Source organism: Oratosquilla oratoria, chromosome 11, assembly GCF_046742065.1.
Source record: "Oratosquilla oratoria isolate Oo_2021 chromosome 11, ASM4674206v1, whole genome shotgun sequence".
Taxonomy (NCBI): domain Eukaryota; kingdom Metazoa; phylum Arthropoda; class Malacostraca; order Stomatopoda; family Squillidae; genus Oratosquilla; species Oratosquilla oratoria.
This window is the reverse complement of record NC_134787.1, coordinates 438,636-455,844: the sequence shown is the minus strand read 5'-3', so window position 1 is coordinate 455,844 and position 17,209 is coordinate 438,636. Positions and strand designations below refer to the sequence as shown.

General features: G+C 38.5%; 1 protein-coding gene across 7 annotated transcripts in view; it reads right to left on the bottom strand.

Annotated features, from left to right (window-relative positions):
* The window catches only part of LOC143029539 (uncharacterized), a 169,569-nt gene that overhangs the window by 124,449 nt on the left and 27,911 nt on the right, over positions 1-17,209 (bottom strand). The window contains exon 3 of one of the 7 annotated variants that reach the window (XM_076192193.1): positions 11,137-11,197. The exons of the other annotated variants lie outside the window; for them this stretch is intronic. Within the exon in view, the coding sequence (XP_076048308.1) occupies positions 11,137-11,169 (33 nt within the window). The 5' untranslated portion in view covers positions 11,170-11,197. The remainder of the gene's footprint in view (positions 1-11,136; positions 11,198-17,209) is intronic. 7 annotated transcript variants of the gene reach the window in all.

Genomic DNA, 17,209 nt, shown 5'->3' with positions numbered 1-17,209 from the left:
TAAGTAACCCCAACTTTGGCTTTCTCATTAGGGTCTTTCCTATCATCAATGCCAAAGTGGAGAGAGGATTCAGTACAATGTGCTGAATTAAGACAGACTGGAGATGTAGATTAAGTGCTCACACTCTACAGTAGGTCATCTCACAAGGATCAGCCCTGTGCAACCCTACAAAGGGGTAGCAAGTGGCTATATCCACTTGATGACTAAAGGTGAGTACAGTACAGTTACACCCACCTTAGTATATATTTACGAGAGTGGGGGAATATCAGATCATTTTTTGGTGGAAGGTAAGTCAAGAGTGGAGGATAGATAGATAAAGGAAAAGGAGAAAAGGTGTGGAGGAATTTAGAGTAAACTGTTTAAATGAGAAGGAAAAGGAACAGGATTAAAAAGAGAAGCTGAGACAAGTGTGGGAGGTGGTGAAGGACAGAGCAGAATGAGTGGAAGAGGAATAGGGGTATTTCAAGGAGGGAGTGACAAGATGTGCAAGGATAGTATATGGAACAAGGAGGGTGGGAGGGAATAGAAGGAAGGATGGTGAGTGGTGTGATGAAGTAAAGAAGGATGTAGAAGCAAGTATTCACAGACTGGTTGCAAAAAAGACAAGAAAAACATATGAAAAGTACAAAGGAAAAAGAAGAGAACCAAAACATAAAATAAAGGAGGCATAAAGGAGACCAAATGTAAATGTAATAAAAAAAAGATGTTTTGGAGGGAAGTTAGGAGAGGAAGGGGAGGTGAGACAAGTTGAGAAGAAAAGGTATTTATACACATGCATATACAGAATGCTTTTTCCCCCTTACAAGGAAGGTAGCTAAAGTCAAAGACATAAATCCACTCCCACCCATTTCATCTCCACATCCTCCACTCCCATTCACCACCCCTCCCTTTTTTCAAGGCTCTTCCTGAATGAAGGGTCATTCCTGTATCTCACCCACTGCCGTGGGTCAGAAGCAATGTAGCAAGACACAGCACATCCACAGCAAGGCTGCTTCATTTAATTGCCAACCCTCCCTCTCTCCTCATGCCAAAAAGAGAAGACAGGGAGAAATCCTTTGGGCTGCGTCAAAACATAATTCACATATACTCCCTCATTCCCCCATCCCCCACCCACTCCCTTCCATGTATCACTGCATCATCCATACACAACCATTCTCCATTCACCCCTATTTTTTGTCTTCTCCCATCCTTCCTCAACAGACATTCCCCTCTTTCCCAATGCCCCTTTTACTCCATCCACCTATCTCATCCTTGGCTGTCCCCTCATGTTCATTCCTTCCACATCTCTCTTACTAATCTTTCTTCACTTACATATAATATATACATATATATGTATATAATATATATGATATACACACACACACATATATATATATATACATATATATATATATATACATATATATATACATATATACATATATATATATACATATATATATATACATATATATATACATATATATATACATATATATACATATATATATATATACATATATATATACATATATGTATATATACATATATATGTATACATATATATGTATATATATATATATATATATACATATATATATATATACATATATATATATATACATATACATATATATATATATATATATATATTTATATATATATATATATATATATACATATATATATATATATATATATATGTTGAGACATTCTGACAAATCGAAGTGGATGGGAAGAGGAAAGACTGGAGTCTTATTCCAAGTTTGATTTTTGACTAGTTATGTATGTGCGTGTATATATGTGTGTATATATATATATATATATATATTATATATATATACTATAGATAAATATATATATATATAAAACTTATAAAATACATATGTTATATATAAAGGGTGTGAGGGGTATTTGAGGACAAGTGTAGTAATAAATTAAAACAACTATAACTTAGTAGTAAACAAACATATTTTAATGAAATTTTGTGCACAAAATCTCAATAACCTTACTTATACATTTATTCTATAAATCCACCTTCAGCTTCTATAATAGTTTTAATACGAGACCTAAGCCTTTGACATGTCTGCACTAAATGGTTTTTGTTCATCTGTCACCACCTCAACAATGGAAGTCTTTTGTGAAGCTATGTTATTACGAGGATGTTGATTAGTTCTTCTTTCAACAACACTATGGACATAGTAATCCATAGGATTTAAATCTGGTGAGTTTGGAGGCTGCATGTTTGATGTTAAATGATCACAAAGATTATCTGACATCCATTCTTGAGTCAACTGAGCTTTGTGAGAAGGTGATGCACCTCGCTGAAAGATGAACGGTCTTCCATTGCGTACTTTATCTATCCAAGGCTTGACAAATGTTTCCAGCACTTCAATGTACCCAGCATCATTAACTCTAAAACCCTGTTTGAAAAAAAATGAGGTGACATAACATAACTCCTAAAACCATCACAGTCGCTGAAAATTTGGAAATTTAGTGTGTATTACCACAGGAACCTCTGAAGGATCTGCACATAACCATCTATCCTGCTAAACTTTTGAGGGGAATGTCTGTTGAGGAAGGATGGGAGAAGACAGAAAATAGGGGTGAATGGAGAATGGTTGTGTATGGATGATCCAGTGATACATGGAAGGGAGTGGTTTTTAATCCTGCTAAGCAACAGCTTTGCATGAATCAAGTGGTTTTCCTATGTCTTTGGAGACATGAACTGACCCATCCTTTGCACATATGACTTGTACTGAATGTGCTTGTGCACCACAATTCTGATAAGCCACTCTGACACCACCTGAAGTTCTCTGGCAGTACACCTCATTGATTTTCCAGGATCATCATCAATAATGTTTTGAACTTGTGGATAAGCTGTGGGGTTCTTATGGTGTCCTAACATCTGTAGTGCCTTTTCCTCTTAGATAGAGTTGCAATACTGTCACCAGTGGCTTTCATTCCTATATGAACTTAGTAAACAAAGAATCTTGCAACATTCAGCAACTTGGCAATTTCTAAATCACTGTATTCTAAACATACAGTGATGATAATTGTGTCTTTTCATTTCTTATGATATCATAATGTCTGCCATGGGTGTCTGTCAAGACAAAAATATATATTAATCTGACTGAAGAAAGTACTATAATGAAAATATTGTGTCCTCAAATATCCCTCGCACCCTGTATATTTTATATATATATAAGTGAAGAGATAGGTAAATGTGTAGTGGAGTGGAAGGAGGTTTCCTCAAGGAAAATGTGGATGAAGGTGAAACTGGGAAAGGAGATGTGGGTTTTTGTAAGTGCATATAAGCCTGGTAGTGAGAAGAGTGTAGAAGAAAGGGAGGCTTTTTGGATAGATTCAAATGAGTGCATAGAGGGATTAGGGAGAAATGTCAATGTAATAGTACTGGGAGACCTTCATGCTAGGGTAGAAAATTAACCAATTGTCGGAGTGGTTGGGAAATGTGGAGTTCCAGGAAAGAATCGTAGTGGAGAATTGATGGTGGAAATGTGTCTAGAAAGAGAGTTGATGATAGCAAATACAGTGTTTTGGAAGAAAGTCAAGCATAAGTACACATGGGAGAGGGTGGTGGATGAAAGGGTAGTAGATAGTGTTAATGGACTATGTAGTGGTAGATAGGAGTATAATAGAAAGAGTTAAGGATGCACATGTGATAAGGGGAGAGGGTGGGGGAATATCAGATAATTTTTTGGTGGAAGGTAAGTTGAGAGTGAAGGATAGATGGAGAAAGAGGAAAAGGACAAAAGGTAGGGAGGTGCTAAGAGTGAACTCTTTAAATGAAAAGGAAAAGGAGTACAAGAAGAAGCTGAAAGAGGAGTGGGAGGGAGTGAAGGATAGAGTAGAGCTAGGAGCGGAAGAGGAATGGGGATGGTTCAAGGAGGGAGTCACAAGTGTTCAAAGATGGTGTGGAACAAGAAGGACAGGAGGAAATAGAAGGAAGGGTAGTGAATGGTGGGATGAGGAAATAAAGAAGATTGTAGAAGAGAAGAAGCGAACTTTCACAGATTGGTTACAAAATAGGACGAGGGAGTCATATGAGAGGTACAAAGAAAAGAAAAGAGAAGTAAAGCAAAAGGTAAAGGAGGCAAAGAGGAGAGCAGATGTGAAATGTGATAAGAGTATGACAGAAAATTTTGAAAGTAATAAAAAGATGTTTTGGAAAGAAAGGAAGAGAAGGCAAATCATATAGAGAAAATGTAAAAGGTAGAGATGGAGAGATGATAATGGAAGAGAAGGTAGTAAGGGGAAGATGGGCAGAATATTTTTGGGAGTTGCTAAATGTGAAGCATAGGGAGGGAAGAATAGCTGCAGTGGGAAATGCTAAGAAAATGACCATGATGAGTGAGGAAAATGGAGGAGAAATAAGGAAGGATGAAGTGAAGGCAGTTGTTAAGATGATGAAAGCAGGTAAGGCACCTGGTCTGGATGGATGCCATGCAGAATGTCTAAAAAAAGGAGGTACAGTGATGGTGGACTGGATGGTGAGGTTATTTAATGTTTGTTGGAGAGAGGGTAGAGTGCCAGAGGACTGGAGCAGTGCCTGTATAGTTCCTCTTTACAAGGGAAAAGGGGACAAGTGTGAGTGTAGTAGTTTCAGAGGGATTAGCTTCTTAAGTGTAGTTGGGAAGGCTTAAGGGAGGATCTTGATTTGAGAGGATTAGGAGAGGAATAGAGGGAGTAATTGGTGGGGAACAGTGTGGATTTAGAACGGGTAGAGGTTGTGTAGATCAAATCTTTGTGGTAAGACAGATATGTGAGAAAGCTATAGGAAAGGGGAAGGATGTTTTTTGGGCTTTTATGGATCTGGAAAATTCTTATGACAGGATAGACAGGAAGGCACTGTGGGAGGTTTTGTGGATATACGGGATAGGAGGAAAGCTTCTAGGAGCTGTCAAGAGTTTTTACGAGAGTAGTAGAGCATGTGTCAGGATTAGAAATGGAGAGAGTGAGTGGTTCGAGGTACAGGTTGGACTTCATCAGGGATGCATTATGTCACCCTGGCTGTTCAACTTGTACATGGATGGGGTGGTGCGAGAGGTAAATGCAAGGGTGGTGGGTCAGGGATTGGAGATGGTTAAAGAAAATGGAGAAAAGTGGGAGGTGAGCCAGCTGTTGTTTGTGGACGACACTGCGCTTGTGGCAGGATCGGAGGAGGGATTGAGGAAGTTGGTGACAGAGTTTGGGAGAGTGTGTGATAGAAGAAAGCTGAAGATATATGTGGGTAAATGTAAGGTGATGAGATGTACATGGGGTGAAAGTGGCAGCAGACTGGAAGTCAGCATTAAGGGAGAGCGACTGGAGGAAGTGGATAGTTTTAGGCACTTGGGTGCATATGTGGCAGGAAAAGGTGGAGTGGAGGTGGGGGTAGAATGTAGATTGAGAGAAGCGAGTAAATGCCTTGGTGGATTAAAAAGTGTAATGAGGAATAGACATTTGGGAATGGATGCTAAGAGGAGACTATGAAGGAGTGATTGTGCCAACAGCACTGTATGGGGCAGAAACATGGAACATAAGAGAGGAAGAGAGGAGTTTGAATGTGTTTGATATTAGGAGTCTTGAGAAGTATGATGGGGGTTACTAGGCTAGATAGAATGAGAAACGAGGAGGTGAGGAGGAGAACAGGGGTGGAAAGGGAGTTGGGAGATAGGGTTGATGAAAGAGTATTAGGATGGTTTGGACACATGGAAAGAATGAGTGAAGACTAGTAAAAGAGGTATGGAAGGCAGATGTGGAAGGAGTGAACATGTGGGGATGTCCTAGGATGAGATGGATGGATGGGGTGAATGGGGCTTTGGGGAAGAGGGGAATGTCTGTTGAGGAAGGACGGGAGAGGACAGAAGACAGGGGTGAATGGAGAATAATTGTATATGGATGATGTTGTAATGCATGAGGTGGAATGGGTGGGGGGATGGGGGGTGAGGTTGTATGTGTGAGCAAAATTTGACGCAGCCAGAAGGGATTTCTCCCCATCTCCTTAAATGTAGGGGGGGACAGAGAGGGGGGTTGCCAATTTAATGAAGCTGCTTTGCTGTGGAAGTGCTGTGCATTGTGACACTGCCTCTGACCCAGGGCAGTGGACAAGGTGCAGGGATGACCCGTCATCCAGGAGGTGCTAAGAGGGAGGGTGGAGGGGAGTGGAGTGTATATAGGGATGGAATGGGTGGGAATGAATTTATGCCTTTTTCTTTTTGGCTACCTCCCTTGTAAGGGGGGAAAAAGCCTTGGTATATGTATATATATATACATACATATATATATATATATATATATATATATATATACACATACACAGCACACACATATATACATATATATATAATTGTACTATCACAGTGGAAAGGGGCTAAAAGCAAAATTTTGTGTGTGCATGTAACTTCAGCTAAGAAATATACAAGAAAAGTTGTGCTCAACTTGTATCTTTCTTGATGGCACAATTGGTTAAGTCCCAAACACTTGTCACATGCTAGCCTGGGTTCGAGTCCTTGGCCATACCATGTTTCAATATCTGCATGTCGGCCTCCGTGAGTTGCTTGATATTGATGGCTTAGAATTAAAGTGTATTGTGGTTGATAATTATATATAAATATGTAATATATATATAATATATACGAGGTCTGTCCCGAAAGTATCCAGCCATTATTATCTGCAGAACTGGTTGTGCAATCCTAACAGAAGTTGGTGGACACTGACAGAAAACCCTACTGTGCATGCATGAGCATCCATAGTCCCATGGGACAACTCAGTTACAGGCCAGACACAGTTGAGTGAAGGTGTACTGTCTGACAATTGCATTGATGCAGGTGACTTCCATTGGCTAGACTGGGCTTTTGTTTCTGGGTCACAGCCATAGACCCACAATTCATCTCTGGTTATTACTTGTTTCAGGAAATTTGAATCATTTGTAGCAGCTTGAAGCATGTCCTGTTAAGTTTTAGCATGAAATTCCTTCTGCTCATGGGTCAGGAGATGCGACAGTCAAACAGTACACACCTTCACTCAACTATGTCTGGCTGGTAACTGAGTTGTCACATGGGACTATGGCAGCTCACACATGTGCAGAAGGGACTTCTGTCAGTGTTTGCCAATTTTTGTCAGTATTGCACTATCAGTTCTGTAAATATTCATAATGGCTGGATAATTTCCTGACAGGCCTCATATATATATATATATAATATATATAGAAAGTAACAGTTTAATGATAACCAGCATGGATTCAGACAAAAACGTTCCTGCGTGACTAACCTACTCGAATACTATAACACAGTCATCTCAAATCAAACTAGGACAAAAGAAATGTACATACATATAACAAAGGCTTTTTCTCCCACCCATTTCATTTCCCATATATTCCACTCCCCTCCACCCTCTCTCCTATCTTGACACCTCCTGGATGACGGGTCATCCCTGCATCCTGTCCACTGCCCTGGGTCAGAAGCAGTGTCGCAAGACACAGCACATCCACAGCAAGGCCACTTCATAAATTCGGTGACCCCCCCTCTCCATCCCCTCATGCAGGAAAGGAGAAGACGGGGAGAAATCCCTTCGGGCTGCGTCAATTTTTTTCTCATACATACTTCCTCAGCCCCCATGCATCATAGACTCCTCTATACACAACCCTTCTCCATTCACCCCTATCTTCTGTCCTCTCCCGTCCTTCCTCTACAGACATTCCTCTCTTTTGTAAAGCCCCTTTCACCCCATCCATCCATCTCATCCTAGGATGCCCCCTCATATTCACTCCTTCCACCTCCACCTTCCACAATATAGATTTAATATATCTGAACCTTGAGAAGGGTTTTGATACCATCCTGCACAAAAGATGGCTTGCTAAATTACCATTCTCTAGGTTGTGGTATATATAATCAACCCAGCTCTCCCTCTCTTGCAGCACATCTATCACTCTTGAGTAAAAGCGTAAAATATTTCACAATCTTCTCACATAATTTCACTACTATGATGGTCATTGATAACAGCCTATAATTTAGTGATATTCTTCCACCCTCTAAACTAGTACCATATTAATCCTTTTCAATTCATGTGGTGCTATGCTTTATTTAAATGAACATACATTACAGACTGAATCTTGTCTGCCAAGTATCCCTACATTCTTTAAGTATCAAGTTTAAGATCCTGCCCAGTTCTGAAGCTTTTCTCACATCCAACGATCCAATAAGGGTGAGCAATCCCCTCACTTCTACATTTAATCTTCTAAACCCAATTTCTTGCTCACCTTGCTTTTCTGTGTGTATAAAAAAAAAAAAAAAAAAAAAAAAAAAAAAAAAAAAAAAAAAATCTCCTTTGTGAAGACAGGTTGGGAACTCATTTCTGTCTGAGCTGAAGCCTCCACAAAGGTCTCATTGTTTTTCTCCTCCCTGAGGATTCCTGGGTCGTTGTTTCTATCTTGTTTGTAAGCTTCTTTTGTTTTTATTGCTTCCTCTCTTCCTAAATTTTCTCCAAGCCATGTCCCTGTGTCTTTTTTTTTTCTTTTATCTTGCATCTTTTACTTTACCAGTCTTGCTTCTGCTTCTTCCTTCTACTAATCTTTAGTATGTTTGTTCACTCCCCAGTTGTATAGGTCAAAATAATTTTCCCATGTCCTCATCATTCCCATAGTATTCATGAATTCCTCCCAGTCTGCTTCCTCAAAGAATTTCTTCAAGACTGAGGTAATCTGCCCTCCCAATATCGAATCTGCATTGCCTGCATGATTCATTCCTTGGCTCTATTTCCTCATCCTTCAGCTGAAATTAAATTGTTAAAGGGCCACTTTTTCCTATAGGGCAAAGGTAGTTCAAGGAACTGATGGTGTCTGGCTCTTTGGTGAGAAGCATATCTATTCTTGTGGGAGTGTTGTCGCCTTTTACACAAGTTACCTCCTTTACCCACAGGGTCACTGTGTTCTCCATTGGTACATTAACAGGTGAAATACATTTCCCAGGAATCTGCCTTGCCACTTGCTCTCCACCCCCTCCAGTTTACCTCAATGCAACTGAAATCTTCAATAAAGAATATATTGTTCCTTGGTTCATAAGATTTCTTTACAAGGAAAGTAGTATCCAAAAACAATTCTTGGTATTCAGCTTCATACCAAGCTGGTCAGGGGGAACATCCTGAAATGAGGTCTCTTCTGTTTAGCTGTTTAGTTCCAATTTTCAGGTGGATTAGCCTTGCCTCCACTCAGATTTGGTTCTTCCACCTTTGTCATTTCTCACAACAACCATTAACCAGTAACCCTTTTTGTCTTCTATGTCTTTTCTCTAGGTGTATCTATAGAGGGAAACAATTGGTGGTGGTTGGGAGTGGGTATATGCCTTGGCTGGTTACCTCCCTTAAAACAGTATATAGATAAAAAAAATTGGGAGAGTTTGGTCTCTACTAAGCACAACATATCAAGCTTGTTTACCCTCATGTAATCATTTATCTCCAACCTGGCTGATTGTAGACCATCTATATGAGCATAGGTTACTTTAAGTTTCCTTATAGTATTTCCTATACAATATTGCCCTCCTGTTTTTGTTTTTTAGTAACCATTTTTTCACATTCCAATTGATAATTCAGAAAAAAATTATAATATATATATATATATATATATATACATATATATTATATAATGTATTATGTCATTCACATAAATAGCAAACATTATTGGAGCCAATACAGATCCTTACGGTACTCCACTGATCACCTCTTTCCAATCTGAATATTTTTCTCTGAGCACTACTCTCATCTTTCTACCAATCAGGAAGTCCTCCATCCATTTTAGTAGGTTCCCTTGCATCCCTCCTATATGTTCCAGTTTTTTTTTAATAACTTTTTGTGTGGTACTTTGTCAAAAGCTTTTTGTGTGTGTGTGTGTGTGTGTGTGTGTGTGTGTGTGTGTGTGTGTGTGTGTGTGTGTGTGTGTGTGTGTGTGTGTGTGTGTGTGCATTTACCTAGTTGTATTTTACGGGAAGAGAGCTGTGCTTGTAGTGACCCGCTTTTGTATCTTTCCGCATCTGGTTTGTTCTTAAAGTCTTGTATAGTTTTAACACTCACTGTTTCCTCATTCAGTTTGTGTGTGCATGTGTGTTTACCTAATTGGTGTATACAGCAAAGGAACAATGCTTGTGGGGTCTTGTCTCCTCTCCAATTCAAATGTTATACCTAGCTTCAAATCCATGTATGGTTCCAATTTGATCTATTTCCTTACTTTTATATTATCATATCTGGATTTGAATTTGTATATTGTTCTAGCTTGGGCTATATCTCCTAAGCTATTCCAAGTATTAATGCATCTGTATGGAAAACTGAATTTCTTCATATCCTTTAGACATTTCTCAGTTTGTTCTCATGACCTCTTAAAGCCCTCCTATCCCTAATTAAGAGATTTCTTCTGTCAATGTAATGTGTGTGTGTATTTACCTTATTGTATTTACCTAATTGTAGTATACATGAAAGAAGTAACACTCGTTGGTCCAGTCTCCTATTCTCTAATTTTCTAACATACCTTGACTCAACTTCATGAACAGTTCCAACTTAATCTATATCTTTGATTTCCAATTATCATATATAGATTTGAACTCGTGTATTGAGCTTGGGCTATATAATCTTCTAAGCTATTCCACATATTTATACATCTTTATGGAAAACTATATTTCTTCACATCCTTTCAACAGTCAACAGGTGCTCTTAATTTACTTCCATGACCTCTTAAAGCCCTCCCATCTTTAATCAGGAAATCTCTTCTACCAATGCAATTTATCCCCTTTAATGACCTGAACACTGTAATCATGTCACCTCTTTCTCTTAAATCTTCCAAAGTTGGTAGACCTTAGTACTTTTAGTCTGTGTATGTGTGTGTATCTGTGTTTTACTTAAAATGCTTTCAAATGGGCTCTAGACAGCTTTTGGAGTACAGTCATGTTTCTGTACAACTCTTCCAGTTTAACTGTTTTAAGGCAAGGACCTTCCTTTACCATTTGTTGTGTAACCGTCTTTAGCAACCTTCAAAAACATTTAATATAATTATAACAATTTAGGCCATTTCTGCTTTTCAAGGTGTTTGCAGAACTCTGAAATGTAAATAATAATTAAACACCTGTATGAAAATATGAATATTTTAATACAGGTAATTATTATTTTACTGACAGGCATCCGAAACTGGAATTTCTTGGAGGTCATGGCTTCTTATCGACTAGTTTCTGCTAGTCTGAAAAAAAGAAAGAAAAAAAGAAAACTAAATACCTGCATGGAAACAGTATAATGTATATGTTTCAATACAAGCATATTCTAATTTTCAAGACAGGCAAACACATTAACCAGGAGCACCATCTCAGCAATGTTTTAAAAGGCTACTTTACTGACTGATTACTACAAAAGTGACCAAAGATGGGAGGTGGTTATGGTGGTCGTGCAAGATGGACCACAGTGTTGCCCATTTTCAAAACCTAACCTAGCCTGCTCACTTCCATCAGGTGTAGTCCTGAGGGGATGACACTCAGTCTCTCTCTGTCAACTTAATCTGTATTTCTAAAAATGTTTTCATACATGAAGAGCTAACAACCAGCAAGTGCTCCCTTCCTTCTACTACTTTCAGCCAGTGACACAAAAACAGTACCACACTAATACAACAGACAACAATCCAAAATTTCTTCCCAGAGATCTGTAGGAGGGATTGATGACTGTTCCCAGTTTCTGTAGGACTGTGAGTTTCTAGTGAGCAGAACTCAAAGCAACAATTACTACCATTACTACTATAACATATTGGTTAAATTTAAGAACTTGAAGATGCTCTTCAAGGTAAATTTCTAAATTACCTCTATGAATAATATTACTTGATGATATTTACAGCAACTGAAGAAAGTACTTTATTAATGAGACAACTGTGGTCTAAGCAATTTTTTATTGGCAGTAACTTGGCAGGGTGTGAGCTTAGTTACTATAATGCCAGATCTATGGTAATGTGTATTGTCTTTCCCCTCTTGAGATGAACTGTGGCCCCTTAGAATCCAACTACAAAGATATTTCTGGTATTGTCCAGAATGATTGCAAAAAAGGATAGTTTTAAATATCAAGGGTCATTTAAATGCGTTTGAGATGAAGTGTTTGAGAAGCATAGTGGGAGTTATAAGGATGGATGGAATGAGAAATGAGGAAGTGAAGAAGAGAGCAGAGGTGGAAAGGGCAGTTAGGATTAATGAAAGAATACTGGGATACTTTGGTAATATGGACAGAACAAGTAAAGACAGACTAACAAAAAGGGAGAGAGGTAGAAAGCAGAGGTGGATGAAGTGAACTTGTGGGGAAGACCAAGAATGGGATGGATGGATGGATGGATGGATGGATGGAGAGAGATATGGGTAAAGGGGACTTTAGGTAAATAGGGAATGTGTTGAACTAGGATGGTAGAGGGCAAGAGATTTGTGTGAATGGATGATTAACTGACACAAAGGGATTTCACCTTTTGTCTCTTTTAATTATTCATAAACAGAAGAGGAGGGAAGGTTGTCAAGTCACGAAGCAGTGGAGGTAAATCAGCTTTGACTGACAGGCCTTGCGGAGGAGGTGGTGTGTCTTTCTGCATTGTTTAATGACCCCTGCAGTGGGTGAGAAGCAGGGATGGCTCTTCATCCACAAGGAACTTAGATACTTGGGAAAATAACTGGGTGTTGGATGGATATGTGATGGGTGAAGGGTGGGTGTATGCCTTGGCTGGCCGCCACCTTTATATGGAGTAAATGCCTTTTTGGTGTATGTACGTATATATAATTGCATCTTGAGCACTTACTGTCTGCTGTCAAGCCAATCCTGTGCTAGTACTATGTTGGCTGTTATTCTTTTGTGTTTTGGAAGTGATTTTTCCTTTGGGTTGTCTGGTGAAGTATTGTATTTGGTGATCTAGTTATGTGTTTGTTTTATGATCTGAATGTATGTTTTTTTGACTTGTATACTATGGTGTACTTGGGGTCAACTGTTGTAGATAAAAACATAAGAATGGGGGAGAGTGCAAGAGACCATAAGGCCTACACTTGGCAGTTCCATGTCCCTTACCACCTGTCATCACTATCCATAAAGTTATCTATTCTTCTCTTAAAACAACCAAATGTTTCACCACTCACTACATGGTTACTGAGTTTATTCTATTCATTAACCACTGTTGGTAAAGCAGTACTTGCCTATTTCCTCCTTAAGCCTAAATGTGTCCATTACTACAAGTCCTGCCCTGCTGCCATATGTCAGCCTTTGCCTGCAACACCCTTGACCCATTTGAATACCTTTATTAGATCAACCTGCACTCTTCATCTTGCTAAAGAGTGTAAGTTAAGGTTTTCCCTAAAAAAGCATAGACTAGGAGGTGAGTTGATACATATTTTTAAGATTCTAAAAGGAATTGACATCAAAAGAGAAAAATGGGAGGTGAGCCAGCTGTTGTTTGCTGATGACACTGCGCTTGTAGCAGGGTCAGAGGAGGGATTGAGGAAGTTAGTGACAGAGTTTGAGAAGGTGTGTGAAGGAAGGAAATTGAAGATAAAATGTGGGCAAAAGTAAGGTGATGAGATGTACAAGGGGAGAGAGTGACAGTAGGCTGGAAGTGAGTATTGGGTGAGAAACTGGAGGAAGTGGATAGTTTCAAATACTTGGGTGCGAATGTGATAGGAAAGGGAGGAGTGGGGGTGGAGGTAGAATGTAGATTGAGAGAAGCGAGTAAATGCCATGGTGGATTAAAAAGTGTAATGAGAAATAGACATCTGGGAATGGATGCTAAGAGAAGGTTATATGAAGGAGTGATTGTGCCAACAGCAATGTATGGGGCAGAAACATGGAACATGAGAGAGGAAGAGAGAAGGAGTTTGAATGTGTTTGAGATTAAATGTCTGAGAAGTATGATAGGTTTTAATAGGCTAGATAGAGTGAGAAATGAGGAGGTGAGGAGGAGAACAGGGGTGGAAAAGAAGCTGGGAGATATGGTCGATGAAAGAGTATTAAGATGGTTTGGAGACATGGAAAGAATGAGTGAAGAAAGATTAGTTAAAAGTGTAGAAGGCGGAGGTGGCAGGAGTGAATATGAGGGGGTGTCCTAGGATGAGATGGATGGATGGGGTGAAAGGGGCTTGACAAAAGAGAGGAATGTCTGTTGAGGAAGGATGGGAGAGGACAGAAGATAGGGGTTAATAGAGAAGGGTTGTGTATAGATGAGGCTGTGATGCATGAGGGGGAGTGGGTGGGGGATAGGGGGTGAGGAAGTATGTATAAGGAAAAATTTGACGCAGGGATTTCTCCCGTCTTCTCCTTTTCTGCATGAGGGGATGGAGAGGGGGGGGTCGCCGAATTTATGAAGCGGCCTTACTGTGGATGTGCTGTGTCTTGCGACACTGCTACTGACCCAGGGCAGTGGACAGGATGCAGGGATGACCCGTCATCCAAAAGGTGCCAAGATAGGAGGGAGGGAGGAGGGAGGAGGGGAGTGGAATATTGGGAAATGAAATGGGTGGGAGTGATTTCTATGCCTTTTTCTTTTTGTCTACCCCCCGTGTAAGGGGGAAAAAACCTTTGGTATATGTATTTACCAGTTTATTACTTATCTATACCTATGCATTTATTTATTTAATCTATTATTATTTATATTATCATCTTTTTATTTATCTATTTATTTATTATTATAAAAAAATTCCACATCCGTCCTAGTCATGGAGCAAAAGGTCTCCTGTCAGCATGCTCCACCTTTGTAATCCTTTGAGAGTCTATGTATGATAAATTTCTAAGCACATGTATCATTTTAGTCATTCTCCTCTGTACTGACTTTTGTGAATTAATATTCATTCTATAGGACAGAGATCAATATTGCATAGTCAAGGATGGGTCTAACTATTGCCACATAGTGCTTAATGATTACCCATGAACTTTTGTTTGTAACTGTCAGAGCAATAAATCCTAATGCCCAGTTAGCCCTATTCCTGGCACTAATACACTGTTTCCTGGATTTAGGATCCAGCCTCACTAACACTCCAAAGTCCTTTTCACATTCTGGTTTCTTAAATATGGCATTACCTAAGCTATAATTGCTAGCTGGGTTGTGTAATCCTACATTTAAAATACTGCACAAAGGGATATTGAAGTCCATTTGCCATTTCATTCAAACCATTGATTAAGATCCTCCTGCAGTTTCCCAGCATCTTCCCAACCTAATATGGCATCTATTATAGTGTTAGCTGCAAACTTACTAACATCACTATTAATCCCATTGCACAAGTCATTTATATACATAATGATCTGTGTGGGACCCAAAACCCCCTGGGGAAATCCCCCATTTAGACTTTACACCATGGATGGTGACCCAGTGCTTCCATCCATGCTCTAATCCATATATATATATATATATATATATATATATATATATATATATGTGTGTGTGTGTATTATCCATCTGGACAGATGAAGATAGGAGGGTGGTAAAGAAACACACCAGTCAGAGATGAGTTTATTTCTCTAACGTTTCAGCTATTTACACCTTCTTCAGAGAGACTAAGTGTTAGTCTCACTGAAGAAGGTGTAAAAAGCTGAAACGTTAGAGAAATAAACTCATCTCCGACTTGTGTGTTTCTTTACCACCCTCCTATCTTCATATATATATATATATATATATATATATATATATATATACATATATATATACATACATATATATATATAGATACATACATATATATATATACATACATATATATATATATATATACATACATATATATATATATATACATATATATACATATATATATATATATAATATATATAATATATATATATAAATAAAATGGGCCATTTATTTAGTAGGTGGGACACCTTATTGAACAATTTGCTAAAGTTGAGGTATACATCATCATAACTATCATTGTCATCTGCTGCCTTGAAGACATTAGTGTAACAGGGTAAAAGATTATTTACAAACAACCTACCCTTAGTGAACACATGCTGCAACTCATTCTCTAAATGCCACAATATTATTTGCTGTTCATAATTCCAGCATTTTACCTATAACCATGTCCAACTGATTGGTCTGTAGATATGCATGAAACATTTATCACCCTTTTTGAATACAGGACAAATGTTTGCCTGCCCCCAAGAAATAGGCATGAATCCAGAGTCTACCAACTTACTAAATATTTCTGTTAACTACTCAGACTTCAAGTTTTTATTATTTTAGCACTTACAATATTTTTGTCTGAACCTGGGTATTTTGTGGGTTTAAGTCTATCTGTTTGACTACATCTTCCATGCTAATGTTGATGCTAGTTAGTCTATCTTTTTTCCCAACTGGAGATCAGATTGCAATCAGGTACCGTATTTAACATCTATGTAAATACTCAGAGAAAATATTTATAAAATGCCTCACTTCTTTCTCTCTCTGTAGAACGTTTGAGTATACTGCGGGAGTTGCTTTCTTGTTGTATTTACCTAATTGTAGTATACACAAAGGAAGCTGCACTCATGGGGTCCTGCCTATAATTCTCTACATACCATACCTTATTTTGAATTCATGTATGGTTCCAATCAATTAATCATTCCATTGCCCCTAGTCTCTCTCAAAAAAACCTGCAGTCTTCATGTAACCAGCAACAGCCTCTGGGCAGGACCCAAATCACTCAGGGAAGATGTAGTGTTGTCATCTTTGGGTTGTTGGTGTGGGGAATTGTAGTATGAAGTGTTCTGTGTCCTCTATGTGGTGATTGCATCTGGGACAGTTTGAATCTGTGGCCAGGCCTATTCTGTGTTGATACTGTTTTAATGATGGATGGTGTCCTAGGCACAGGCATACCAGTATGGTTCCCATCAGGTGTGAGAGTGATTTTTCTGTGGGGCTTGTCTAGCAGTTGTTCGAGTATGGACTTTAGTGGTCTGTTTTGAAAGGGTTGTTTTGTAAGATTCTAGTTTTGCCTATATCTATATAAATCATAATAATAAATCAATAAATAAAAACTATAATAATGTAAATAAATAGAATACATAAATAAATGCATATAGTTAAATAATAAACAAACAGGTAAATAGTAATAATAAATTGACATATAACTAATAATAAATGAGAATCAAACAGACAAATGATAACAAAACAAAAACAAATAATATAAAATAAATCATAATCATTACAGCATCTTGCTTAGGTGTTTATCTAAATGATTCTTAAAGCTTTGAACTGAACTACATTGCACTACCTGTGCAG